This window comes from Mesoplodon mirus (genome assembly GCF_964341445.2).
Source record: "Mesoplodon mirus genome assembly, chromosome: 4".
In the NCBI taxonomy this organism is placed as follows: Eukaryota; Metazoa; Chordata; class Mammalia; order Artiodactyla; family Ziphiidae; genus Mesoplodon; species Mesoplodon mirus.
The window spans coordinates 36,829,666-36,855,194 of record NC_138979.1 but is presented as its reverse complement, the minus strand read 5'-3'; the positions used below and the strand labels follow the sequence as shown (position 1 = coordinate 36,855,194).

The following is a 25,529-nucleotide window of genomic DNA, read 5'->3' as shown; positions in this document are numbered from 1 at the left end:
GAATTCCTTCATTTGACTTTTAAATTAATCTGGAATTGATTTGGGTGTATAGCATAGTATCAATCTCTAGCTCAATTTTTGGTTAGTAAGTAATTTCCCCCAAATTCAACCTTTTCCTATTAGTTTGTGATTCTTTCTTTATACACTAATTTTATACCCACTAAAGCCTATTTTAGTTCCCATATATACATCTATCATAATCCATTAATCTGTTTGTTGATTCTTACAACAAGATGATCTCATTTTAATTGTTGTAGCTTTCATTTCTGGCAGGGCAACCCTCTTATACATCTTTTAAAACATGTTTCAGCTCTTCTCTCTTGTTTATTCCTCTAGGAAAACTTTAGAATCATTGTTTGAATTTTTCCAAACTCCCAGATAACATTGTTTTTTACCTTGTATCCTTATATTCACCATTTAAAAAAACTACATTTTCAAAAAAGTGATGAATTATTTTTACAAGATCAAAAGCATATTACATCCTTTCATGGAAGACTAGTCAGATTTGAATTTTGAATGGTCTTTTAGTAAAATTTGTTAAGTTTATATTTTTAAATATAAATAGCTTGATCGAGGTATAGTTTATACACCAATAATAGTCACCTATTTAAAATGTACAATCCAATGTACACAATTCACAGTTGTACAGCCATTACCACAATCCGGTTTTAAAACATTTCCATCACCCTGAAAAGATCCTTGTTCCTTTTTTGCAGTTAATCCTTGTTCCCACCCCCACAACCAGGCAACCACTAATCTGCTTTCTGTCTCTATACCATTGGTATTTTGATTGAGACTGCATTAAGTATCTTTACATATAAGAATTAATTTGGAAATATCAATATCTTAATATTTAGCTTTCTTATCCAGGAGCATGATATTTTTTTCTATCATTCAAGCCTTCTTTCTTCTTTCTTTTTTTATTTTTAAATTAAAAAAAAAGTTTTGGCCGCACCACACAGCTTGCGGGATCTTAGTTCCCTGACCAGGGATTAAACCCAGGCCCTTGGCAATGACAGCGCAGAGTCCTAACCACTGGACATTCCCTCATTTTTTTTTAAGCTCTCTTATTTTCTCCATATGGGTCCAGCATGCCTCTTGTTAGCGTTAGATATTTTAAAGGCCTCTGCTTCTGGGATATGCTGCTGCTGCTTCCCTACGCTGTCTTGATTTCCTTTCCTGGAAATAAGGGGTATCTCTGACGGCTCAAGTTAGGCTTTCATCTTGGATATGGATGAGGAGCAGATGCTAAAACTGAGGCCTCTTGGGTTGTTAAGAATGTCCAGAGACCCTCTCCTTGAACCCAGCCATGCTATTCAGGGAGCTCTTTCCCTGGGCAGAAGCAGTCTTGCTTAAGGTACTTAGTGAATGGGAACTGGCCTTCAGTGTCCTCAAAGGCTACTTTTTAGTGCGCTAACCTGAGATCTTCTCTGAGACTGGCTTAGATCTCTGGAGCTGAGGTACAGGAGCATGGGGATATGGTGGAATGTCCCATCTGCCCAAATCCTCAGAGTGGGTGGTATAGACATGAGAGGGCTCTGCTGAACATCTTGAGACCTCACAGTACTTTACATCCTGTATGTCCTGAGGATGATCATCTCAATATGCGGAGAATCCCCTTGCATAATTAGGGTGCTTTGGTTTTCAGAGACTACGTGAATATAAGTATTTTCTGAGAGCTGTTGAAGGGAGGGGGGCTTGAGGAGAGACATGATCGTTGCCTTAAGAAATTATCCAATGAATCCAGGGGATTAGACTTGCACCAAACCATAAGCGCCAAGAGGCTGTGGAGAATGTTATTGCAGTAGGTTTCTAGGGATGGAGAGTGGGGTGGTCTGCAGTCACGAGAGAAGGCATCTGGGAAGAGGCTGGTTGGCAGCATGTATAGGGTTTATTACTGGAAATACCATAGTAGAAAAACATCAAATATAATTTTTTTAATATAAAAGAATGCCCAGGGCTTCCCTGGTGGCGCAGTGGTTGAGAGTCCGCCTGCCGATGCAGGGGACACGGGTTCGTGCCCCAGTCCGGGAGGATCCCACATGCCGTGGAGTGGCTGGGCCCGTGAGCCATGGCCGCTGAGCCTGCGTGTCCGGAGCCTGTGCTCCACAACGGGAGAAGCCACAACAGTGAGAGGCCCGCATATCGCAAAAAAAAAAAAAAAAAAAAAAAGAATGCCCATAATATCCCCAGATAAAAAGAAATTAGATAGGTTAAAGAGAGGAAGGAAGACATTCTGGGAAGGACAAATAGCATGAAGCAAGGGTAAGTGGTAGGTAGGAATGCACACCTGCCTGTCCTAATCTTTTTTAAATTTTTAAAAAATTTTTCTTTAAAAAATTTTTTTTTTTTTTTTTTTTACCACACCGCACAGCACATGGGATCTTAGTTAGTTCCCTGACCAGGGATCACACCCATGCCCCCTGCATTGGAAGCACAGAGTCTCAACCACTGGACCGCCAAGGAAGTCCCCTGCCTATCCTCACTCCCAGTCTTGGGAGTGAGACAGAAAGGGGAGAGAACTAACATTCTTTGAATATCAGCTTCCAGTAATGCTGGGTTAGATAATTCCAACCAACTTTCCTACTGAGGGCAACTAATAAAGCTGAGCAAAATATTAAAATGTCTGCTTGAAGGCACTGGAGAGCTAACAAAGTGAAGAATCACTTGCCCAGGATCTGGGAGGAGATGGAAATCCAGAATGGTGAGCTCAGCATTTGGCATAGCTTTTGTCCTGGGGTTGTTTGCCACACCATAAGGGGAGAATGAGAGACTCAGCAGTATTGTAGACAGTCTCAAGGGACTTGGGGGACCAGAATTGGAGCCCATGGTCTCAAGAGTGGAAGCCCTGGTAAACCCCCTTGTCTTTGGGTTGGGAACCCTGAAGGTTTGTACCATAGGATTAAGGGAACCAGAAGCAAATTACCCTCACAGGGATTGAAGCTTAACTCTGAGTTACCTGGGTGACCAAGAAATATCTCAATCCTTGAAATCAGATTAAGGTGGTTCAAGATACCTTGCTCCCAAGCATCTGGAGGATGATAACATCATCTTAAGCCACAAATTATTTTAGAAAAATGTTTCAAATATAATATTCAGCACCTAAATGAAGATAAGCAGGCACACAAAGAGAGGAAAACGTGAAAAAGGGGACTTCTCCAGCAGTCCAGTGGTTAGGGCTCAGCACTTTCACTGCTGTGGCCCTGGGTTCAATCCCTGGTTGGAGATACTCAGATCCTGCAAGCTGTGCATTATGGCAAAAAAAAAAAAAAAAAAAAGAAACATGAAAAAGAACTAGCAAAAACAGCAGACAATATATTCCAACTTTTGGAATTATCAGACGTGAACTATAAAACTAAAACTATACATTCTATATTCAAGAAGATAAAAAGGCAAGATTGAAGATTTCAGCAGAGAACTAGAAACTATAAAAAGTGGCAAAGACTTTAAAATGAACCAACTAGAAATCAGGAACTAGAAAATACAGTAATGAATGTTAAATTAGTTATCGTGGTTATGGTAGTTCCAGTTCTGGATAAGATGGAGTAAATACCATCCACCCTGTATCTCCCACTGAATGCAACTAAAAACTTGGGCCAAATGGATGGTGCAGGTACTTGATGACTTTTTAAAAATATATTTATTTTATGTATTTATTTTTGGCTGCATTGGGTCCTTGTTGCTGTGTGGGTCTCCTTGTGGTGAGCGGGGGCTACTCTTCGTTGCAGTGTGTGGGCTTCTCATTGCGGTGGCTTCTCTTGTTGCAGAGCACGGGCTCTAGGTGCATGGGCTTCAGTAGTTGTGGCTTGCTGGCTCCAGAGCGCAGCCTCAGTAGTTGTGGCACACGGGCTCTAGAGCGCAGGTTCAGTAGTTGTGGCCCAGGGGCTTAGTTGCTCCGTGGCATGTGGGATCTACCAGGGCTTGAACCCATGTCCCCTGCATTGGCAGGTGGATTCTTAACCACTGCACCACCAGGGAAGCCCTACTTGATGACTTTAATAAGCAAATAGTAGCAGACAGATTGAGGAATAAGACCAGAATTAAGTACCACTGATTCAGCAGTATTTACCCTTAAAAAAATCTAGTATTCCCTGGCCTGGTCTTAATGCAATCAGAAACTCAGAAATAAGCATCAGGATGAACAGAGAGAGCTTTAGGAGAAGCCCTTTTGAACGGGCTTGAGGAATAGGAGAGGAATCTCCTGGTAGTGACAGTAGCAGAGGCCACAGGGGTCTAAAACTTTGAGGGAGGACTGGAAAAGGGAATCCTAGGGACCCAGAAAGTAAAGGGTAAATCATGCACAGGAAGAAGTTTGGGAAAGTGACTTCATGAGCTGTTTATAAATTCCTGGGCTTATTCTCACGCTGTTCATGCATGGATCTTGTTCTGAACATTGTATCGGGAAGAACTAAGAGACCATCATCCAAGTCCCACACTGGCCACTGGGTGGCACACACACAGGACAGATCTGAATAGCACTGCAAAGACTTTGAAAATGGAACTGACATTGAAACTACAACCTCAGAATGTTGAATGGAACTTGCAGCCTGAACACAACCAAGTAGATTGTCTGCTAAGACAAAAATATTAGCGTTCTCTATAGGATTTATATAAGAAACCAGAATCTCATAATATTCAAAATGTGCTGGATATAATAAGTATTATTTGGCATATGAGAAAATCAGGAAAATCTCAACTTGCATGGGAAAAGGCAGTTAAAGAATGCCAGTGCCAAGATGGCAGATATGTTGGAATTATCTGACTTTAAAGCAGTGACAAAAAGTAAGGTTGAACACTCTGGAAATAAGTGGAAAGATAGAAAGTCTTGGCAAAGAAAAACAAGATATAAAGAAAAAATTGTTCATTTTAGAACTGAAAAATAAAATAACTGAAATAAAAAAGACTTGCTTGTTGGGCACAACAGCAGAATGAGGACAATAGGGAAAAACTCAGTGCACTTTGAAGATAGGTCAGTCAAAAGTATTCAATCTGAATAACAGAGAGAAAAAGACATGAACAGAGCTTCAAGGATCTGTGGTGTAATATCAAAATGTCTAACATTCATGTCATTGGATACCCAGAAGGAGAGAAGAGAGTATGGTGCAGAGAAAATATATGAAGAAATAATGGCTGAAAACTTCCCAAATTTGGCAGCCCCCCCCCACAAACTTACGGATCAAGAAGTTCAGCAAACCCCAAATAAGAAACACCCACAGAATTCCATGCCAGGGAACAGCATAGTCAAATTGCTGAGAACTGAAGACAACAACAGCAATAAAATCTTGAAAGTAGAGAAAAAACGGTGCACTATTTATAGGGGAACAGTAACTTGAATGACTGCAGATTTCTCCTCAGAAACAATGGAGGTTAAAAAGGAAGTGAAATAATTTTTTTTAACTGCTGAAAGAAAATGCTTTTCAATCTATAATTCTACATTCAGCAAACATATCTTTTAGTATTGAAGGTGAAATAAAGACATTCCAAGATAAAGGGAAACTAAGAGAATACATTGCTAGCAGACCTGTTCTAAAAGAATTGCTAAAGTAAATTTTTCAGACAAAGGGAAATGATACAAGGAATCTTGTAAATACCTGGGTAAACATAATAGATTATTCTTCTCTTCTTGAATTCTTTTTTTAAAAATTAGTTATTTATTTATTTGGCTGCGTTGGGTCTTCGTGGCCGCGTGCAGGCTTTCTCTAGTTGCGGCGAGCAGGGGCTACTCTTCGTTGTGGTGTGCGGTCTTCTTGAATTCTTTAAAAAATGTTTGAAGGTAAAAAGTACAGATTATAACATTGTCTGCTAAAGTTTTTAATGTATGTAAATGTAACATATAGAGAGGGAGAGGGCAAAGGGACCTATGTGGTGGCAAGATTACTACATTTCACGTGCAGTGGTAAGATGTTGACTCTAAGTAGACTGTGGGAAGTTAAGTGTATGTGTTGTAAGTCCTAGAACAATAATTAAAATACAAAGAAATACAGTAAACATCACAATATGTAAATTAAAGTGGAATACTAAAAATTTTCAAATAATCTACAAGAAAACTGGAAAGGGGAAACAGGAAAAAATAACAGAGGGAACAAATAGAAAACAAATAATAAAATAATTGATGTAAATTCAAACGTATAAATAATTATATTAAATATAAGTGGTCTAAACACATGAAGTAAAAGACAGAGATTGTGAGACTGGATCAAAAAAAAAATTCCCAACTCTATGCTTTTTAAAAGAAATTGACTACAATTCCAATGATATAGGTAGGTTAAAAGTAAAATAATAGAAAATATATACAATGCAAACACTAATCAACTGAAAACTGGACAGGCCATATTAATATCAGACAAAGCAGACTTCAGAGCAAAGAAAATTACCAGGGAAAAATAGTGAAGTACATAATGATAAAAGAATCAATTCAAGAAAATGAAAATGAGTTTGCCCCTAACAACAGAGCTTCAAAATACATGAAGAAAAACTGGCAGAACTGAAAGGAGAAATAAACAAATCAACAATTATAGTTGGAGACTTTAACACGCCTCTCAATAACCAATTGAACTAGTAAACAGAAAATCAGTAAGAATAGAAAAGAACTGAATAGCTTTATCAACTAACTGGATCTAATAGACACATAGCATACTCCACATAACAACAACAGAATACTTATTCATTTCAAGTGCATATAAAACATTCACTAGAATAGATCATATCCTGGGTCATAAACAAACCTTAACAAATATAAAATATTTGAAATAATACAAAGTGTGTTCTCTGACAAAAATGAAATTAAACTAGAAATCAGTGACAGAGGATAATAGGAAAGCCTCCAAACACTTTTAAACTAAATATCACACTTTTATGCGTCAGAGAGGAAGGTCTTAAGGTCAATTGGGAAATATTTTGAACTGAATGAAGGTGAAAGTACAACATATCAAAATTTTAGATGCTGCTAAATCAGTGTCTTGAGGAAAATTGATAGCATTAAATATTTATATTAGAAAAGAAGGTCTGAAATCAATACTCTAAGCTCTCATATTGAGAAACTAGAAAAGGAAGAACAAAATTAACCCAAAGCAAGAAGAAGGAAGGGGAAAATAATAAAAGAGAAAAAAATGAAATTGAAAACAGAAAAACTATGGAAAAAAATTAAACCAAAATCTTGTTATTTGAAAAGATCAATAATATTGATAAACCTCTAGCAAGACTCACAAAGAAAAAAAAAATAAGAGAAGATACAAATTACCTGTATTCAGAACGAAAGAGGAGCTTGATTGTGGTGATCATTTCACAGTATATAGATAAATCAAAACACAAGTTGTACACTTTAAAGGTATACTGTTTTGTCAATTATACCTCAATAAAGCTCTTTAAAAAAATGAATGAAAGGAGATACCACTAGTGACCCTGCAAGCATTAAAAGGATAATAAAAGACCATTATGGAAAAAAATGCACTCACAAATTCAACAACTTAGATGAAATAGAACAATTCTTAAAAAAAAAAAACTACCAAAACTCATGTAAAAATGAAACAAGATAATTTGAATAACGCTATGACTGTTAAGGAAATTGAATTTGTAATTTCAAATCTCCTCCCCAAAATCTTTAGGACCACGTGGTTTCACTGGCAAATTATACCAAACATTTAAAGATGATGAAGCCTCAGTATGAGCCCTGGGTCTGGGTTTCATCAAGGAAGTAGATTCCAGGTCCTTGACAATGCCCTGCTCCATCCCTGTTAAGCCCCTGGCTTTGTATCCTGCTTCCCCAAACCAGCACTCTCTCCTCTTAGAGGGTTACAAGCCATAGTACTTGACATTCAGTGGCTCATTCCTGTGAACCTCCTATGTGCCTCGGTCTGTGAAGGATGCAAAGGTGATTCAGACTGGTTCCTTAATCTCAAAAATTTTACAGAGAAGACAGAAAGACAGGATGGCAAATTAAAACTGCTAATGTTCTTTGTAGTGAAATAGCCCACAGAGAACCAGATAGGTTCACCCCAGCTCACACAGTTTTTTATTTTTAAGAAATACATGACATTCCTCCTCACTTCTCCATGCTATTCCAGATGCAGACACACACACACACCCGCCCCACATAGTGTTTAGAGAGGTCAGTCTTTATAGTTATTGCACACCAAGTCTAACCCTTGGCCTGTGCTGGGCCCTCTTTGAAAGGGAAGAGTTCACAGATTAGCAGGTGACATGTGCATAACTGCCGCAGAGAATGAGGGTATAATAATAGAATTAGGTACATTTGCCATGGATACATAGGATAAGAAGCCACGTACGTTTTTTGGGGTGGAGAAGGGAACTCAGAAGCCTTCTAAAACGAGAAGAAACTTGAGTGAGGTCTTCAGGGAAAAGAAGGAGTTCTCCAGGTGAGCAATGAGAAGGCTGAGAATGTCCAGCAGGGAAAAACAAAATGGTTATAAAATAGCACAGTAATCAGCATGGTATGTTAGTGTTGTTGGATGGAGGGACCCAAGAGATGAGCCTGGAGAGACAGACCTGGATTCCCTGCTGAAGGACAGGCCTCACTGATCACACAAGGGTCTATTTTCTTATTCATTTTCATTCTTAATTGGATTTTGTTAAATATGTGTCATAGGCACATGATATAAAATCCAAAAAGTATAAAAAGTATTTAGAGAATATTAAATCTTCACCCTTTCCCTACCGCCACCACCCCATCCCTCTTCCTGAAATAAGTTGCCATAACTGGTATCTTGGGCATCCTTCCAGAGCTATCTTGTGTACATTTACAAATATGTGTCTCTGTATTTTCCACATAAAGGTGGCATATGATACTTTCTGTCCTATACCTTGCTTTTTTATTTGGGTATTTATTTTATTTATTTGGGGTGTGGATGTACCATAATTCATTGGATCAATCCTGTATTGATGTAATTTAGATATTTTCTAGTCTTTTGCTATTATAAACTATGATGCAACGAGTATCCTTGTATATATGTCAATTTGCACATGAAAGTATATCTATAGGGTAAATTCCTAGGAGTGGAACTGTTGGGTCAAAGAGTATAAGTATTTTTAGTTTTACTAGATAATGCCAAATTACTATCCATAGAGGCTGTGCTGATGCCTGTTTCCCCATACCCTGCCAGGCAGGGAGTATTCTTAAACTTTTTGCTCTTTTAGGCTAGGGCTTTTAGGCTTTAGCCTGTAAGTGATGATAAGTTGCTGAGAGGCTTTTAAGGAGGGGAGTGTTACAATCACATTTATTTTTTATTTTTGTATTATTATTTTTAATTTATTTATTTTTGGCTGCGCTGGGTCTTTGTTGCTGAACGCATGCTTTCTCTAGTTGCAGCGAGCAGGCATTACTCTTTGTTGCGGTGCATGGGCTTCTCATTGCGGTGGCTTCTCTTGTGGAGCTGGGGCTCTAGGCACGCAGGCTTCAGTAGTTGTGGCGCACGGGCTTAGTTGCTCCGTGGCATGTGGGATCTTCCTGGACCAGGGCTCGAACCCATGTCCCCTGTATTGGCAGGTGGATTCTTAACCACTGCACCACCAGGGAAGCCCAGCTCCCAGGTGTTTTTGTCTGTTCGTGTCTTACTGGTTCTCAGAGAAGTTGGAGGAGCATTTTTACTAACGTTCTTCGGTCAGTCAGACTTACATTTGATGGCTCCTGTTATTCACCAGACTCTTCTATTTTTTTCGTATTCATACCATTCATTCAGAATTCCATATGCAGTAAAGTAACTTTAAATTCTATACTTAATTTAAGTATAATTTAATTAAATACATAATAAGGTCTCATACGTTCTGTTTGCTTTGGTTTTGTGTGTGGTTCTTCTGATACTTAGAAATATTTGTATGTAGTAATTTATAATTTAAATTTTATGTAATATCATCCATAATTTTATCTGTTTAGTCAGTGTGTTTTACTTTTTTATGATGAGCAGTGATCATGCTTCCACTTCCTCCCTACCTTTTTTCCCTTTCATTTTCTATCTCCTGTTATCCCAAAGTTTTATTTCTAAGTGACTATCTTTGTATAGTTGAATATGCTGTATTTCTGTTACCTGGGTTTTCAGCTTTGAGTCATGCCTTTGATTCCTGGCTTGTATAAGTGATACAACTAAGGCAGTTAACTCCACTTGTTATCTTCTTCCCCCTTCCCCTTCTGTGCTAGTTGTATCGTTTCTGCATTGTCAGGGCATAAACAATGACATTCTGATGTGCCACTCTAAACTTTTTTGGTTTTAGTCTTGGTTCTATGGTTAAATATATGTTCAGCGTTCACCATCAATTCTTTTGCTGTGGTTTCCCCAGTCATCTTTTGGTTGACCAAAGTTTGTTCTCCAGTAGTTTCCTCCAGGGCCCCGGAACACTATTCCTTAGGTTCTTATATGTTCAAAATCTATTTTCTTAGCAATTTTCGTGTATTTTTGCTCATGTTTTTTGAGAACTGCGTCCAGTAGGCTGCTCCACTGTTCTTTTCCTGACTGTTGGACGTCTCCCTTGTATGTCTTCTGCTTGATTTCCACCCAGTCCTCCATGATCCTACAGCTCTTGCAACCTCCCAGAGTTTCATCTATCTGCTTTTGGCAATCCTTACCCATTTTTTTTTTTTGAGACTGTAGGTTTTATTAGCCTCCATTTCCACTATCAATGGAATTTGCTTTGATTTTTCTTGTTTACTTAGTTGGTTTTGATTATATCCAACAGGAAAAGAGGCAATTTACTGTTTTATGCCAGGATGTTTAGATAGAAGGTCCTTTAATTATATTTAAATGTGTGACCATATAGTGTAACAACAAAGAACATGAGATTTGAAGCTAGACACACCTAGCTTCTGAATGAAACTCTACCGCTTACTATCTGATAATGGACAAACCATATTCCTTCTTTGACCATCAGTGTTCTTATCTCTAAAATAGAGATGATTCTTGCAACTATTTGGTATTGTTGTGAGGAGTGAGGTAATACATATGTGATAAATAGGGGCCTAGCATAGTGTTTTGCAAATAGCGGGTGTTCAGAAGGGTAACGTTATAATGTTTCATGGATCTCCTGGCATAGGTGTCACTCCTAATGACTTTAACCCTCTCTGGATGGCATTTTGTAATTACCACTCACTCAGCATTAATGATGATGCTGTCCCTGATGCTGTCAAGGAGACCCTTTGGCACTCTCCCACTTCACCCATAATTCTATCCAGGGCAGTTAGTGCCACAAGAGAGGGACAGGTTGACTGCTCGGAGGCCCTGGGCAGAGGACACTCCCCTCCTAATGGCAGGGTTGAGGGGTGGGGTAGCACGTGATCAGGGGCTGTCAGGAGAGGCAAAATTTCTTCAGGGAGAGGTGGGGAGGGCCAGAGCTAGATCTGGATTCTGGATATTCCCTGGTCTAGATTCTGGGATCAGGGATTGGGTGGGTGGGCTTGGGACTCTGTCACCCCTAGCAGGCCTGAGAAACCAGGTGGCAGGATTCTCATCATGGCAGTTCTGGATGAGGTCAGAGGAGGCTGGGATGTTGGATTGGAAAGAGATTCTAAGGCACGTGTAGTTAAGTTCTTGCTTCTGTCCGTGTGTTCTCAGGTCCAGGAGTCCCAGGCAACCATGGCTCCTACCACATTGGCCAGCAGCAACTCTGAGACGGTCTCTGCTGGTTGCATCACCTCCAGAAGTCAGGACATCATTGAGCCTATGGACACAGAAACCCAGGAGGACAGGAGAGCATCTGCTGATCAGAACTCTGGAGGCAAGAAGAATACAGAGGTGGATAGGAAGATGCAGGTGGATGGGAGGACGCAGGGAGTCGGAACACAAACCACCCAGAGGACACAGGCAGTTAGGAAGACACAGGTGGATGTTGTGACACAAGAAAGTGAGAGGTCAGAGTCAGGCAGGAATTCCCAGGAGGACATGATGGCACAAGGAAAGGTGGGGACCCAGGCAGATGAGAGGACACAGGCAGACAGAAGGGTGCAGGAAGACAAGGGGACATGGTCAGAGGGGAGCATTCCCACAGCCATGAAATGTTGGTCAGAGAAGGCGTCCATGACCGGTATCAGCCCACAGTCCAGGGCCCCCAAACGCCCACCCTCAGAGGATCCTAGGTCCCCTCAGATTATTGAATGCTTTGAACAGACCCCAGAAGAGTTCTCCATCCCAGACAAACCTGATTTTATGCTCAGATCTGACGAGGCAGCAGGAGCAGCCTCCGGGAACCGTGAGGAAACTGTGCCGGGTCCCCTGGCGGGGGGCCTCCCGCGCAAGGCACAGCTGCCTCCTGAGGGCAGTTTGGAGCAGGTGGGAGGAGAGAGATGTCGAGGGCCGGAGCAGTCGGGTCCAGTTAAGGACAAGCCCGAGGAGGGCCTGTCCCAGGGCCCCAAGCAGGAACAGCCGGGAGAAGTGCCGCCTGTGGATCTGGGTGGCTGTCCTCCAGCGGGCCTGAGCCCCCAGGTGCCCACTCTGCCCTCTCTTCCTGGGGCTGGCCTGACTGATAACTCACAGCAGCGGCTGCCCAGCACCCCGGCTTCTCAGCACATGAGCACAGCTGCCTTCCTACCCTCTGGGGACAAGGCCTTGCTGAGTTCTGCCCCCCCACTGCACCTGGGGCCGGGCACCCCCAGCCAGAGTCACCCGCCAGGAACCAGGGCAGCAGACGCTGAGGGGGCCAGTGCCAAGGTGCCCGGTGTGGAAGGGAGGACTTCAGGCCCCCAGACCTGTGACCCTGGCCTCATAGACTCCCTGAAGAGCTACTTGCTCCTGCTGCTGAAGCTATCCAGCTCAGAGACGAGTGGCGAGGGCCCAGGGGCCCAGGGGGAAGCTGCTGCTGGAGATCAGGCACCCTCACCCTCTCTGGCCCCCACCGTGGAAGTGGCCGGTCTGAGTCCCCGGACGTCACGGCGCATCCTGGAGCGTGTGGAGAACAACCGTCTGGTGCAGAGTGCGCAGACCCTGCTGCTGAGCCCCTGTACCTCCCGCCGCCTCACAGGCCTCCTGGACCGAGAGGTGCAGGTTGGTCGTCAGGCCCTGGCTGCTGCCCGGTGCGCTGGCCCCAGCCCCCTCTCTGTCCCTGCCATCGTGGTAGGTGAGGAGGAAGGCCCCAGGCTGGCCTCAGGAGGATCCAGTGAGGGTGAGGGAGAGGTTTCCCTTGAGGGGCCTGGCCTCCTGCAGACCTCCCAGGAGAGCGGCATGGGTGGGCCGCTGGGGGGCGTGGGTGGGCAGGCAGCCCCTGGGCAGGGACTGCTGTCAGCAGAGAGCAGAGCCCAGGAACCCTTCCGAGAGGAGGAGATCCCAGGGGAAGCTCTGACAGATCTCCCCGCAGCTACACCCGAGGAACTGGCTCTGGGGGCCCGGAGGAAGAGGTTTCTCCCTAAGGTCAGAGGAGCAGGAGACGGGGAGCCAACCAAGCCCGAAGAAAGGGAGAGCCCCTCGGCTTCCCCCCGGGGGCCCCGGAAGGGCCTTGCCCCTGGGCCCCTAGGGAGTCCAGGGAGGGAGAAACGCTCCCCTACTCAGGGCAGAAAGGCAGGCCTGCTGGAGGTGCCGCGGGCAGAGGAGGAGCCGGCAGCCGGGGCCCTGGGCTCCAGCCCCAGAGCCAGCGACCTGGAAGCAGAGCTGGCCCTGGAGGAAGGCAAGCAGGGTACTCCGGCCAAGCCAAGGAGAGCCAAAGACCTGCTAAAAGGTGAGCAACAGGTACGGCTTCCCAGGAGCGGGCTGCCCGGAGCAGGGCCCTGCTGGGGTAACCCTGCCTGCTAGAGGTTTAGCGTACCTCTTTAAAGGGTATTCTTACGTAATAATCCCGCAGGCTTTGGAATCGGAAAGGCCCTTTGGAGTTGGAAATAGTACCAACTTTGTAACATTGTGAGGGTTACATGGGATAGAATAAATCGAGTACTCAGCACAGGGCCTGGCTTCAATAGTATCCTAGCTCTATCATCATCATCACCACCGTAATCGCCTCTTTGCAGACTTGTCCCGCGAGTACAGAGTGGTATGGACAGGATTCAAACTCAGGGTCTTAGGTTTAGGAGCCTAGGCTGCAAACTGAAGTTCCTCTCTTGACTGCTGTCTGCGGCCTCAGCTGTGAGGCTCTCCCTGGCCTGGAGTGGAGGTGCCATACTATGTTCTTTCTAGCTAAGATGTGTGCTTTGAAGTCAGGGCAAAAGCCTCAGAGATACAGGTGGGACTCAAGTGGGGGCTGTGTGGAGGCTTGAATCCCGTTTTCTCTCAGCCTGTGCCACCAAGGACACCCAGGAAAGCAGGGGTAGGGCCAGAGAGGGCACACGATGGAGGGGAAGTGGCTTGTTCCTCTCAACTGTGCCCCTGCTCCCAGCCCCACAGGTGATCCGGAAGATTCGGGTGGAGCAGTTTCCTGATGCCTCGGGCAGCCTGAAGCTCTGGTGCCAGTTTTTCAACATTCTTAGTGACTCAGTCTTGACATGGGCCAAAGATCAGCGCCCAGTGGGCGAGGTGGGCAGGAGGTAAGCCAGCTGGGTACCACCTCCAGCTGACCTGGCTCCCTAATAAATTACAGCAACAATACCGCGGGGGGCATTGTCCCAGCACTTTGGATCTACCTCCTCACTTAATCCTCACAAGAACCCTATGAGGGAGATGCTAGTATTCCCATAGTGAAGGGGAGAGCACTGAGGCTCAGGGGTATTAAGTCACTTAACCACAGTCACACGGCTAGTGCAGTCCTGAGCTATGTGATGCAGGCCCAGCTCTTCCCAGAGCTCTCAGAGACAGGGCTCACAGCATCCTCTGAGAGTGGGGTCTGCGAAGCCTCAGGACCGCAGGGTGGCCCTGGGCTGTGCCATGGTGATGGCCTCACGGAGAGGGTCTCCTCTCTGCAGTGCAGGGGATGAGGGGCCAGCGGCCCTGGCCATCGTGCAGGCGTCCCCCGTAGACTGTGGCGTGTATCGATGCACCATCCACAACGAGCACGGCTCGGCCTCCACTGACTTCTGCCTCAGCCCCGAGGGTGAGTGTGAGCTCTGCCCGGCCCTCCCCGGGGTCTCTGCCTGGCCCCCACTGGGGGTGGGGCGGGAAACAGTCGTCTTTGCAGAGGTGGAGCTCTCTCTGGGCAGACCTGCCTGAGGATAGCGGCTTTCTCTTCTCTTTCTCCACACAGTGCTGTCAGGATTCATCTCCAGAGAAGAAGGTCAAGGTAGGTGCCCCTCAGGGGGAGGAATGGGTGGGCCTGTGTCCCTACCCTGCTATCTACAGGGGCTTCTTTAAAGACTTGGAATCTGTTCTAAATGCCATGTTTATCGCCACATACAGCTACCCTTTGCCTCCTAGTTTAGGATATGGCTTGTGGAGGAGGATGGGGGAGGACAGCTGTTTCAGAAGATGAGGGGGGAGGAAGTGGCTAAGGGGACATCCTATGAGGAGTTCATTCAGCCTGTGCCCTTTGCCCATGTCAGAGCCCTTGATCAAGAGCAGGACTGGCCACTAGGGTACTTCTCACCCTGCCAGCTCCCTCCCCGGAGTTTCTCACAGTGGTTTGTGGACTCCTGCATTAGATTCACACAGGGAGCTCGCTGAAAATGCAGTTACTTGAGCCCTACTGCGGATACTGTTAGTCACAGTCTCTGGGGTAGGACCTAACACAATTGCATGTCAGTAGATGCCCTGGTGATTGTGATACACCCCAAAGTTTGATAAGCATTTTAAAGGCTCAAATATTAGGGGAAGAGATGTATTGCTCCTGCAAAAGACACTCTAAGGATTAGGACCGTGAAGGCGGCTGGTGATGGAAAGGTTTCTAGAGCTTCATTTGCCAACTAATACCTTAATTCCTTCCTTCATTCACTTATTTACTCATTCATTCAACTAGTGCCTTTTGTTCAGTTATCAAGTCAAATTTAATCAATATCAAATATAACCTCACCTAAAAACTAAAAAAGCCTCAAAACTTAGTAATAACACTTTATTATCATCAAATATCCAATCAGATTTTCCCAACTTTCTCATAAGTGTTGGTTTATTTTAATTAGGAACCACTCAGTGCTTTTGGCTAACATAATCTCTTAAATCTATCAAATGTATAATAGTTCCTCCTCCCTCATTTGTCTTCCCTCCTTGCCATTTATTTGTTGAAGAATTTCTTACATTTTGGATTTTATTGATTATATCACCATTTAACTTGTTGCTTCATTGATGTGCTTCCTCTAAGCTGGTAATTAGCTTGAGATGCTTGCTCCAATTCAGGTGCAAATTTTGGGGGGTGTGAACATTTCACAAGTGTGCTGTGTATTTCCTTTTGCATCCTATCTGGAGCCATGTGACGTCTGACTGTTTTAGTAATGTTAGGAATGATCACTGGGTTCATTCAGGTGTTTTCTGCCTGATCTATCCCTTTTAAACTTTAAAAAACTGTATCTGATACAACCCCTGTCATCATCTAGGGGTTTTAGCAGTCACTGATTATCACCTAAGTCCTTTATTTCATTAAGGTTTGCAACATGGAGTATTTTAATTCTGTCATTTCTTCTTTATTCATTAGCTGAAATTTTTTGGAAAAGAAGAAATGGTTATTTGGTAATCCTGATACATATAGGTCCAACAGAAAATGAAGGAAAAAATACTTTCTTTTCCTCCTTGCTTTTATTAGATTTCAGAATAATGAGTTGGTGCCCTAACATCCTCCAAAGGTCATGAATGAGGGGTTTTTTTTCCAGAGGGAAGGTTTTTTTTTTAACTTATAATTATGAAAGTATGGATTTTTAACACATTTGAATGTTCAATACTTTGCAATTATTTTGCTGTTGTTGTTGGTGGTAAGATTGTCTCGTTTTTTGCCAGTAGAAGCCTCTTCAGGTTGGCTCTTGTGTCCTTTTGACAAGTTGCCAGTTGTTTATGATACCTTACTTGCTTTCTGGTCCAGAGATGTTTCAGGTCAGTCTAGGACACTTCCTGCCCTAGACATGGAATCAACCATTTCTTTAGGGAGTTCTGGTTCCTTTTAGTGGAAAATGGTAATTTAGTGATCCCAATCTGAGCACTAGGAGTGATCACTGCTACTGGATTTGTCTCACAAACTTTTTGTTTCAGTCAAACACGTTGTTGAGATGGAGTCATTTATTCATTTGATCAAAACACTGAATTCTAAAACAAAGTAATTCTGATATTCTGTATTGATTGCTGCTTCCTCAGAAAACCCCTGCCTTCCACAGACACTGGCTGAGCCCTTACTCTGTGCACACACGAGCCCTGTTGAATGACGGTGGTTTTACCAGATACAGCGTCTGCCCTCAGGAGGTCATAGTCCATAGGCCCCCCACCAAGTGCACACCCAAGGAGCAGTCATGGACAGAGTGGTAGGGTGCTACAGGTCCCACAGCAGTCGGGGGGGAGCTTCTAGTTTTCCACATTTCTCCTGTTCCCCTTCAGTTGGAGAAGAGATTGAGATGACCCCCATGGTGTTTGCTAAGGGTCTGGCTGACTCTGGCTGCTGGGGGGACAAGCTCTTTGGGCGCCTGGTGAGCGAGGAGCTACAAGGGGGTGGACACGGGTGTGGCCTTCGGAAGGCCTCCCAGGCCAAGGTCATCTACGGGCTGGAACCCATCTTCGAGTCAGGCCTCACGTGCATCATCAAGGTGTCCAGCCTGCTTGTGTTTGGGCCCAGCAGTGAGACTTCTCTCCTGGGCAGAAACTATGACGTCACCATCCAGGTACTGTCCCATCCCCCTGCCCCACCCTTCCACTCTCTCATCCCTCCCCTTCCCAGCCTGGGTCCTACTGGGAAGCCCAGTATGGAGGAGGAAGCCACCTTAGTCTCAACTTCACCTCGAGGAGAGCCTGAGATGTATTCCAGGCTACATCTTTGGGGCTATAGTTTTCAAACTGTATTTTTCAGCAGAAAACTTTCTTCACTGCCCTCAAAGATATCTTTCACAGAAGCCTTATTTGGGAGTTAAAAGGGGAGTGACTGTGGGCGGGGTCGGTACCTTGCTCTCCTGCAGTGTGGCCCCTGGGGCATTGCCATCTATCACTAGGGCTCCAGGAAGCACACTTTGGAAACCACTTTGAAAACAAGTCCAAAGCCTCTTGTTTTACAAATGAGAAAAATGAGGTGCAGAGTAGGGAGGAGGGTAGGAATGAACCCCACCTCCCCCAGGGCTGGAATCCTCCCTGCAGCCTCTAGCAGATGGCCTTCCCACTAAGAGCCAGGCACGATAGAGAACCGGGATGCTTCCTTGCTGATCAGAGTTGGTTCTCTTCAATCCACAGGGGTGCAAGATCCAGAACATGAGTCGAGAGTACTGCAAAATCTTTGCGGCCGAAGCCCGGGCTGCACCTGGCTTTGGGGATGTGCCTGAGTAAGTGTACAGGGAGGGGGCCGTACAGTGTGCAGACCTGTTGACTTGAGCTTCTGCAGAGAACCATGATTTCACAGCCTCCTGGGGGCCTCCTGAGTAATGGTCATGTGTAAATGGGCCCCCAGCTAACCCCATGCTCAGCTCAATGGTTCCACAAAATCTAGAAATAAAGACCTCAAGATTCACTGCCCACTTTAGAAAAGCTTCTGCTCTGGTCTTCAGTCTCCTCCCACCCACCCTAATTCCCCACTCCTTTGCCCAGTTTTTGCTGATTGCAGAGTTTGGGCACAGCAGGTTCTGGGCCTCTCTGAAGGTGATGGGGTAGGCTAAAGCTTCCAGGCAAACTGGTCAGGATTCTAATGTGGTAGGTGGGCAGGGTCAGTGTGGATTTTTGTAGGAGTCAGCTACACATGGAAATTGTTTTCATTTTGAGACTTGGAACTTCAACTCTTGAGTATTAGGGTCTAGCTGGCATTGAGCACAGTCTGGTTGAATCCTCTCAGAGGTATTCCTTTCTGTTTAGCACATACAGGTCTTAGTCCCTCACTCAAGCACAGAGGCCTCCTGGGGCTACAGGGTTCAGTTCTAATCCCACTGACCTCAGAGAATGGAGGAGGCCTCCATTTCCTTTCCTGAACTCAGGGTGGAATCCCCCTTCCTTGCTGTCCTTCAGGCTCAGAGCTGAGAGTTCTGTTCTTGGAAGGGCCTTCCTTTTGGATCCAAGAGTGTAGAATTGAGGTGGAGGGAGGAGATCTCTGGGGCCATACTTCCTGCTCACTGCAGGGTGACACTATGTTTAGGATCATCCCACTGTATCTGATCTACCGGCCTGCAAACAATATCCCATATGCTACCCTGGAGGAGGACCTGGGCAAGCCCATGGAGTCTTACTGTTCGCGGGAATGGGGCTTTGCTGCGGCTCCAGCAGCATCTAGCAGCTCTGAGGCCGTGCAGAAATGCCAGACCTTCCAGCACTGGCTGTATCTGTGGACAAATGGCAGCTTCCTTGTCACAGATTTGGCAGGTATGAGGGTGTGAGGTGTGCATGTACATGTGCAGGAGAGCATGCGGAGGGGCAGGGTCACAGCTCTCGTTTACTAGTGTGCAGCGCACTTTTGCACATATTCTCCTTTGCTTTCACAGTAACCTTGTAAAGTGCATTGGACAGGAACCACTTTGTATGCAATGCTAATACCTATCAGGGCCTCATGGAGCCTAGTCTATAACTGCAGTTGTATTTAAAGGAGTACACTCCAGGCTTCACTTAAAATTAAAAAGGAATTTACTTCAAAGACCGTTACGTGGGATCTAATTCAAACCCCACAACCGCGTTTTCAAAATCTCCCTTTCCTTCTTCCCTGCAGCTCTGCTCTGAACTTTCTTACTCTCTAACTTCCTAAACTCTCTCTTCCATCCCTGCACACATAGCTTTGCAGTCTCCTCCTTCCCCTCTCCCCCCTCTGTCTTTGGTAGCTTTTTATTATGTAAACAAACTTAGTCTCTCTTGCTTCTTTTTAGTTTATTTCTATTTCTCCCATTACTCAGATTCTCCCCAACAAAGGAAGGCCAGCAAGCATGAATTCTCCTTCCTTCTTTGACTACTCCTCTCCAGGCCTACTCTCTGTAACCAGACAGGGCAGGGGAGAGGAAAAGATAAAATTCTCTCTACAGTGAGAGGACTGGAGTGCTGGGAATATCACACACTATTACATTTTATCCCTGATGTAAATAAGTGAGAAAACCAAGGTCCAGAGATAGAAAACTGGTTTAAATGTGCTTTGCATTGGGGTTAAAGAATAAATATTAATACAATAAATATTGTATATACAACTCTATATATTGAAGGGAGGGGGGCTAGTAACACATTAAACCATTATCATTCACTGTATTTGTTAACTCATAAATTTTTCTTTCCTTCCTTCCTTCCCTCCTTCCTTCCTTCCTTCCTTCCAACATTACTAAATATTGGGAAGATAAAAAGGTGAATTAGGAATAGCCATTGTCCTCAAGAAGCTATGATAAGTATACTAATTTCTACAATGAGATGATAACAATATAGTAGAAAGACTTGAGAGTCAAAGAAATTCAAGCCTAGGTCTCATCATTTTCTAGCTGGGTCTCTGTTTTACAGAGAAGAAAACAAGCTCAGACAGGTTAGGTCATTTAATCTCTCTGAGCTTCCGTTTCCTTTCCCTCTCTAGGAATAATCATATCTTCCCTGCCTATCTCTCAGACTTGTTAAGAATATTAAATGAGACTGTATTTGTGAAAGCCCTCTGCAAACCAAAATTCTGTGCAGGTGTAAGGGATCATCATTATTATAATGCAAAATGGAATGTGATAAATGCTGAAAGAGAAATGACAAAGAAATTAATATTTATTGCATGACTACTGTTTCAGACACTAAGTTATAGTCCTACACATACTGTGATCTTCTCAATTCCCCTGCAAGATGGGCAGCATTATCTCTAATCGAGGATTAGAAATAGTAAGTGACTGGCCAAGCACACACAGCTCCAGAGTGACAGAGCTGAAATGTGAATCCAGGTGTGCCTGGTTCTCAAGCCCACATTTGTGCCACTCTATCATCCACGGGTACTCAGGCCTGTTAGTGAGAGGTAGGTTCCTGGAGGAAGGCAACCAGACAGTGTACAAACAGGGTAGGAGAGTCACAGACCTGACGCATGAATGCTAAGATGCATGAATGCTAAGATGCTGGGGTGGCCTGGCCGGGGTGGGAAATGTCTCCTTTGTCACCACTTGCCTGGATCTGTTCTTCAGGCTTTCTTAACCTAGGAGCCCATCTGGGCTTCTTGGAGTGCTTGCTTGCTGCACTTTATGAGTAGGTGGAAGCCAGTCTTATCCAGTGTTAACGTTTCTGCTGGCCCAGCCCTGAAATACCTTCACATTTCCACCTTCTCCCTCTTGCCCAGATGGGCTAATCTGTTACGAGGAAGGAGAAATTTTTAGCTCAAAGCCAGAGGCCAGCTCAGTTTGTGACCTAATCTCATCCAGTAGAGGCAGGATTGCACAGCTGGAAGACTTTTGGATCTAGGAGTAAGAAAGACTGAACTTTGATTCACGGTGGTCATTGCACACAGACAGTGTTCAATTATTAAATGAATGAATAAATGTGACTTTGCTGCAGTCACTTAACTTTGAGCCTATCTCCTCACCTGTGAAAATGGGAATAATATTACTACTAATAATACAGAGATACCCACACTGCCCATGAGACAGGCCAGGGTGATGCCCAGTGAGAGGGTACCTGAAGATGTGCCCTGCAATCTGGCAAGTTACCATCTAAAGTGATATCCATCTTGGAGACATGGGGGCCCTAGAACCAGTCCAGGATGCCATCAACTCCCCACTCTCTTTCTTTTCAGGGGTTAACTGGAAAATGACTGATGTGCAGATTGCTACCAAACTGCGAGGGTGAGTGCTTCTTGGGGACAGAATGCCCTCTGAGAGTCTGCTCAGGGTGTAAAATGTCAAAGTTCTTCTGGTTCTCCATCCCTGAGGTGCTAGACCTGTGACCAAAGGGTCCCACTTGCACCCATGGCCATGTAGTAATGTCTCAGGGGCCACTGACCCCCACCTGCTGTGCCCCTGGCCCCAGATCTGGCCCAGTAGCTCTTGACGCCCACGCACAGGACCACCTACATCCTGGGCTCTCAGCGTACCTGCTCCTCTTCCTTCTCACTTGTGAAAGCTCATCAGGGTGCAGATAAGCAGGGCCCTGTGAGTAGAGTGGTGAGCAGGAGTCTGCTCTGATTTATGTTAATAAGGCAGATCATCCTCACACTGAGTGATGTCCCACCTGATGAATTCCATGGGCCAGGGTGTAATGAGACCTCAGTTTAGAATTGAGGTTTTGGATGCTGCCATCTGAGGTGGCCCCAGGCGGACTCCCCAGCACCCTGGGGTAAGGTAGGATGTACCTTGGGCACGACACCCTGGTTGTGACCACCCCACAGTCTGCCCCCCAAGGACTCTCTCTCTGGGTGGGACTCCTACTCAGCTCTTACTATTTGGCTGCAGATACCAAGGCCTCAAGGAGAGCTGTTTCCCTGCCCTGCTGGACCAGTTTGCCTCTTCCCACCAGTGCAACAGCTTCTGTGAGATGCTGGGGCTAAAACCTCTCAAGGGCCCTGAGGCTGCCCACCCCCAAGCCAAGGCCAAAGGCTCCAAGAGTCCATCTGCCGGCAGGAGGGGCCCCCAGCTGAGTCCTCAGCCACAGAGGAAAGGCCCCCCCAGTCCCCAGGGCACCCAGAAGAGTGCCTCAAGCTCCAAGGCCACCCCTCAGGCCTCAGAGGCAGTCGCCACCCAGTTACTGGGACAGCCTCCCATCCAAGATGGAGGCTTCAAGGCCCAGGGCATGCGGTAGCCCCCACAGGAGGCTGGGGGCCTCCACCCAGCAGCAGACCAACAAGGAAGCAGCTCGAACCGATGGAGACTTTCCCAGTACAGGACTAACCGGAGCAGGCGCACTGAGGAGGCACCACTCGGGGCCTCTGCCCGCAGCCTCTCCTCATCAGATGCTTGGTACCTGACACCCAGCCCGGTGGCCTCTCCTGGTGCCATCGTCCCCACGGCTCCCAGGCCCTACCTCCCAGCGCCTGCAGTCTAGCCCTCCTTGAAGTTTACACTGGCCACTGCTGGAGGCTCCCTGAGTCCTCTGCATGAGTTCTGCAACCAACCCCTTGCCCCAGGCCCTGCCGTGAATGTTGCACTCTGGGGGCACGCAGGCCAGCACCTACGCTTTTCCCTTCACTTGGCCCCGATCCCTCCCTGTCCTCAGGGCTCCAGACTTCCTCTGTGGTGTCTGGCCTGGTGACTCTCAGGGTGTCTTTTCTTTCGAGTCATTTTGCCTCATTCATCCCAGCTTATCTTGCAACTAACCTGTCCCTGAGCCGGAATGGGGCTCAGGGCCCTTCCAGAGACTGTCATATCCTTGTGCAGTGGTCTTTGGTGATGTGTGTTCATGCTCTTCCTTCCCCCATCACTCAGGCACTCAGTCACCTGCTTCCCATGCTCCCTTGCACCCTGTCCCCCATCCCTGGCTTTGAGCCCAATTGCAGCCTGCTGCCTGCCTTTCACTGAGTTCTGTTTGTTCCCCTGCCCGAGGGCTTCCCTAACCTGACCCCCACCCTACCCACCATACCTAGGTGAGGAGCAGACCCTCTGGCCTCTCAGCCCACCCCAGGACACTCCTCCCCTACTTCTCCCAGGCCCTCTGCCCGTGAAGTGAGAGCTGGCATGAGGGTTGCATCAGCAGCTGTGGCTAGAGGGAAGGTGTTGACTTTGTGGGACCTTGTGCTCCATACTGAAAGGAGGTGGGGTCACAGTGAATTTCACATCCCCCCTTGACCAGGGATAGAGGGCTGGGACTCTTCTCCAGAGGGCGTGCACCTGGGAGTTGTAGGAAGAATGCAATCCACCCATGTGCAGGGTGGAGGAGTGTCTCTGTGCCTCAGAATTAGGCCCCCTGCCCCTAACCATTAGCTCTTGACCCTGGGACTCCAGCTCTGGGCCTCAATATAGGCTCCCAAGGAATTGCTGTGCTCGGCCCAGCACCCTGGGCCCTTCCTGAGAACCCTTCCTTGAGGCCTGGGATGGGGTGGGTCTGGAGCTAGCCTGCTCCCCTTGGAATGCAATAAAGGCAGCAACTGTGTATCTTGCTTGCCCTTATCTGGTGTGGTTGTAGGTATATGGGGTCAGGGTCCCGTCTCCCCAGGCGGTTCTCTGAAGGCGTCCTACAGTCCCTGGACCCACTGGAAAAATGAATCCATGTTTTGGATCCTAGATTGGCATTCAGCCTCAGCCTTCTGTGGCCACAGCTAGACAGTCTGTGCTTCTTGTACTAATGGAATGATGGCTTGTGCCCCTTACGAGGGCGCTTAGGCCTTTGGAATTGCTCATTCATTTGGAAGAGGAATGCAAAGGAAGGAACCAAGGAAGGAAGAGCAGAGCTGGGGCTCTGGGGAAACGCCCAGTGTCTTTGGCTGCCTCCACTGGGGCAAGACCAGCCCCGGGAATGACCAGCTCCTGCCTCTCAGCTACTCACTGACTGTTTCCCAGCTGCAGAGGCTTCTCATTCCCCGCCCCACCCCATCACCCAGGCCTTTCCTTGCTGATCTTTACCCACCTCCATTTGACATTTCTGACTTTTCTACCTCCTTTTGTGCTCAGGTGACTCTGTCCACTTTTTCCTCTTGCTCCCAACTCTCCCAGCCTGCATATCCAGATTGCCTTGGTGAACTGAGAGCTGGAAAATTGTTGATTTATTTATTCATTCATCCATTCATTTGGCAGACATACTGAGCAGACTTACTTTATGCCAGACCCTGAGCTGACCACTGTTGGGAGGCAAAGATGCACGAGGTGGCCTCAAAAGAGGCACTTTCCATTAGGTTTCTTGGGTTTTGAGCAACAGAAATGGACTTGGACCTTCATGGGAAGGGTGTTGGGGGTAGTTCACAGAACCAAAGGAATAGCTGAACAGTTGGCCTTTAGAAGGGCAGGAGCCAGGGTAGCTCCAGAGCTTGCCTCCCAGGAGCTGCTGCCATTGGCTCCAGTGGGTCTCCCTCCACTCAAGGTTCAAATTCCTGTCCTGGAGCTCAGGGCATCATGGACTGGGAGAGAGGTAGTTTTCCAAAGGATGGGGGTTCTTACCAGAAGAATGGTGGAGAGTGGAAGGGTAGAAAGGACTTGACAGGCAACCACAGAAGATACCCTCTCACACACACACACACACACACACACACACACCTTCCCATCTGATGCACTACAACTCTCTCACAACCAAAAGCAAATCACTCTCTGCTTGGGGAGACCATTCAAGGTAATAGTCAATGACTAAGTCCAGGGGTAATGACCAGGGCTACCATTCTCCAAAGTCCAGTGTCACTAATGATACTCTTCCCTCTTTTATCACAATCTCCTTTTGAAATTCTGCAACCTGTGGAAATTATATAACCCAACAAGAAGGGAAGTATGAGTAAAGGCTACGGTCCATTTCTATAACTGGTCATGAGAACTAGTATTTATGACTAGGGATTTTTTTGCCCTTTGGAGTGACCCAAGTCTTCAGTTCCAAAGTCCAGTTCCTAAACGGTCCTGCCTGTGTGGCAGGCATTAGCCACTGGACATGGCAGTACCAGGAAGCACTTTAGGAAACCCCCACGTCCATCTGTACCCTGCCCCCTTTTAAGTAGCCGCAATCATATTTTCC

The 25,529-nt window shown here is 46.0% G+C and overlaps 1 protein-coding gene across 1 annotated transcript in view; it reads left to right on the top strand.

Moving 5' to 3' along the window:
• The window catches only part of ALPK3 (alpha kinase 3), a gene marked incomplete at its 5' end in the record, with an annotated part of 48,427 nt that extends 24,309 nt beyond the window's left edge, over positions 1–24,118 (top strand). The window contains 9 exons of the mRNA XM_082617713.1: positions 11,559–13,650; positions 14,302–14,449; positions 14,825–14,952; positions 15,103–15,138; positions 17,367–17,647; positions 18,207–18,295; positions 19,096–19,319; positions 21,682–21,730; positions 22,337–24,118. Coding sequence (XP_082473839.1) covers positions 11,559–13,650; positions 14,302–14,449; positions 14,825–14,952; positions 15,103–15,138; positions 17,367–17,647; positions 18,207–18,295; positions 19,096–19,319; positions 21,682–21,730; positions 22,337–22,682 — 3,393 coding nt within the window. The 3' untranslated portion in view covers positions 22,683–24,118. The remainder of the gene's footprint in view (positions 1–11,558; positions 13,651–14,301; positions 14,450–14,824; positions 14,953–15,102; positions 15,139–17,366; positions 17,648–18,206; positions 18,296–19,095; positions 19,320–21,681; positions 21,731–22,336) is intronic.
• Positions 24,119–25,529: the final 1,411 nt, after the last annotated feature.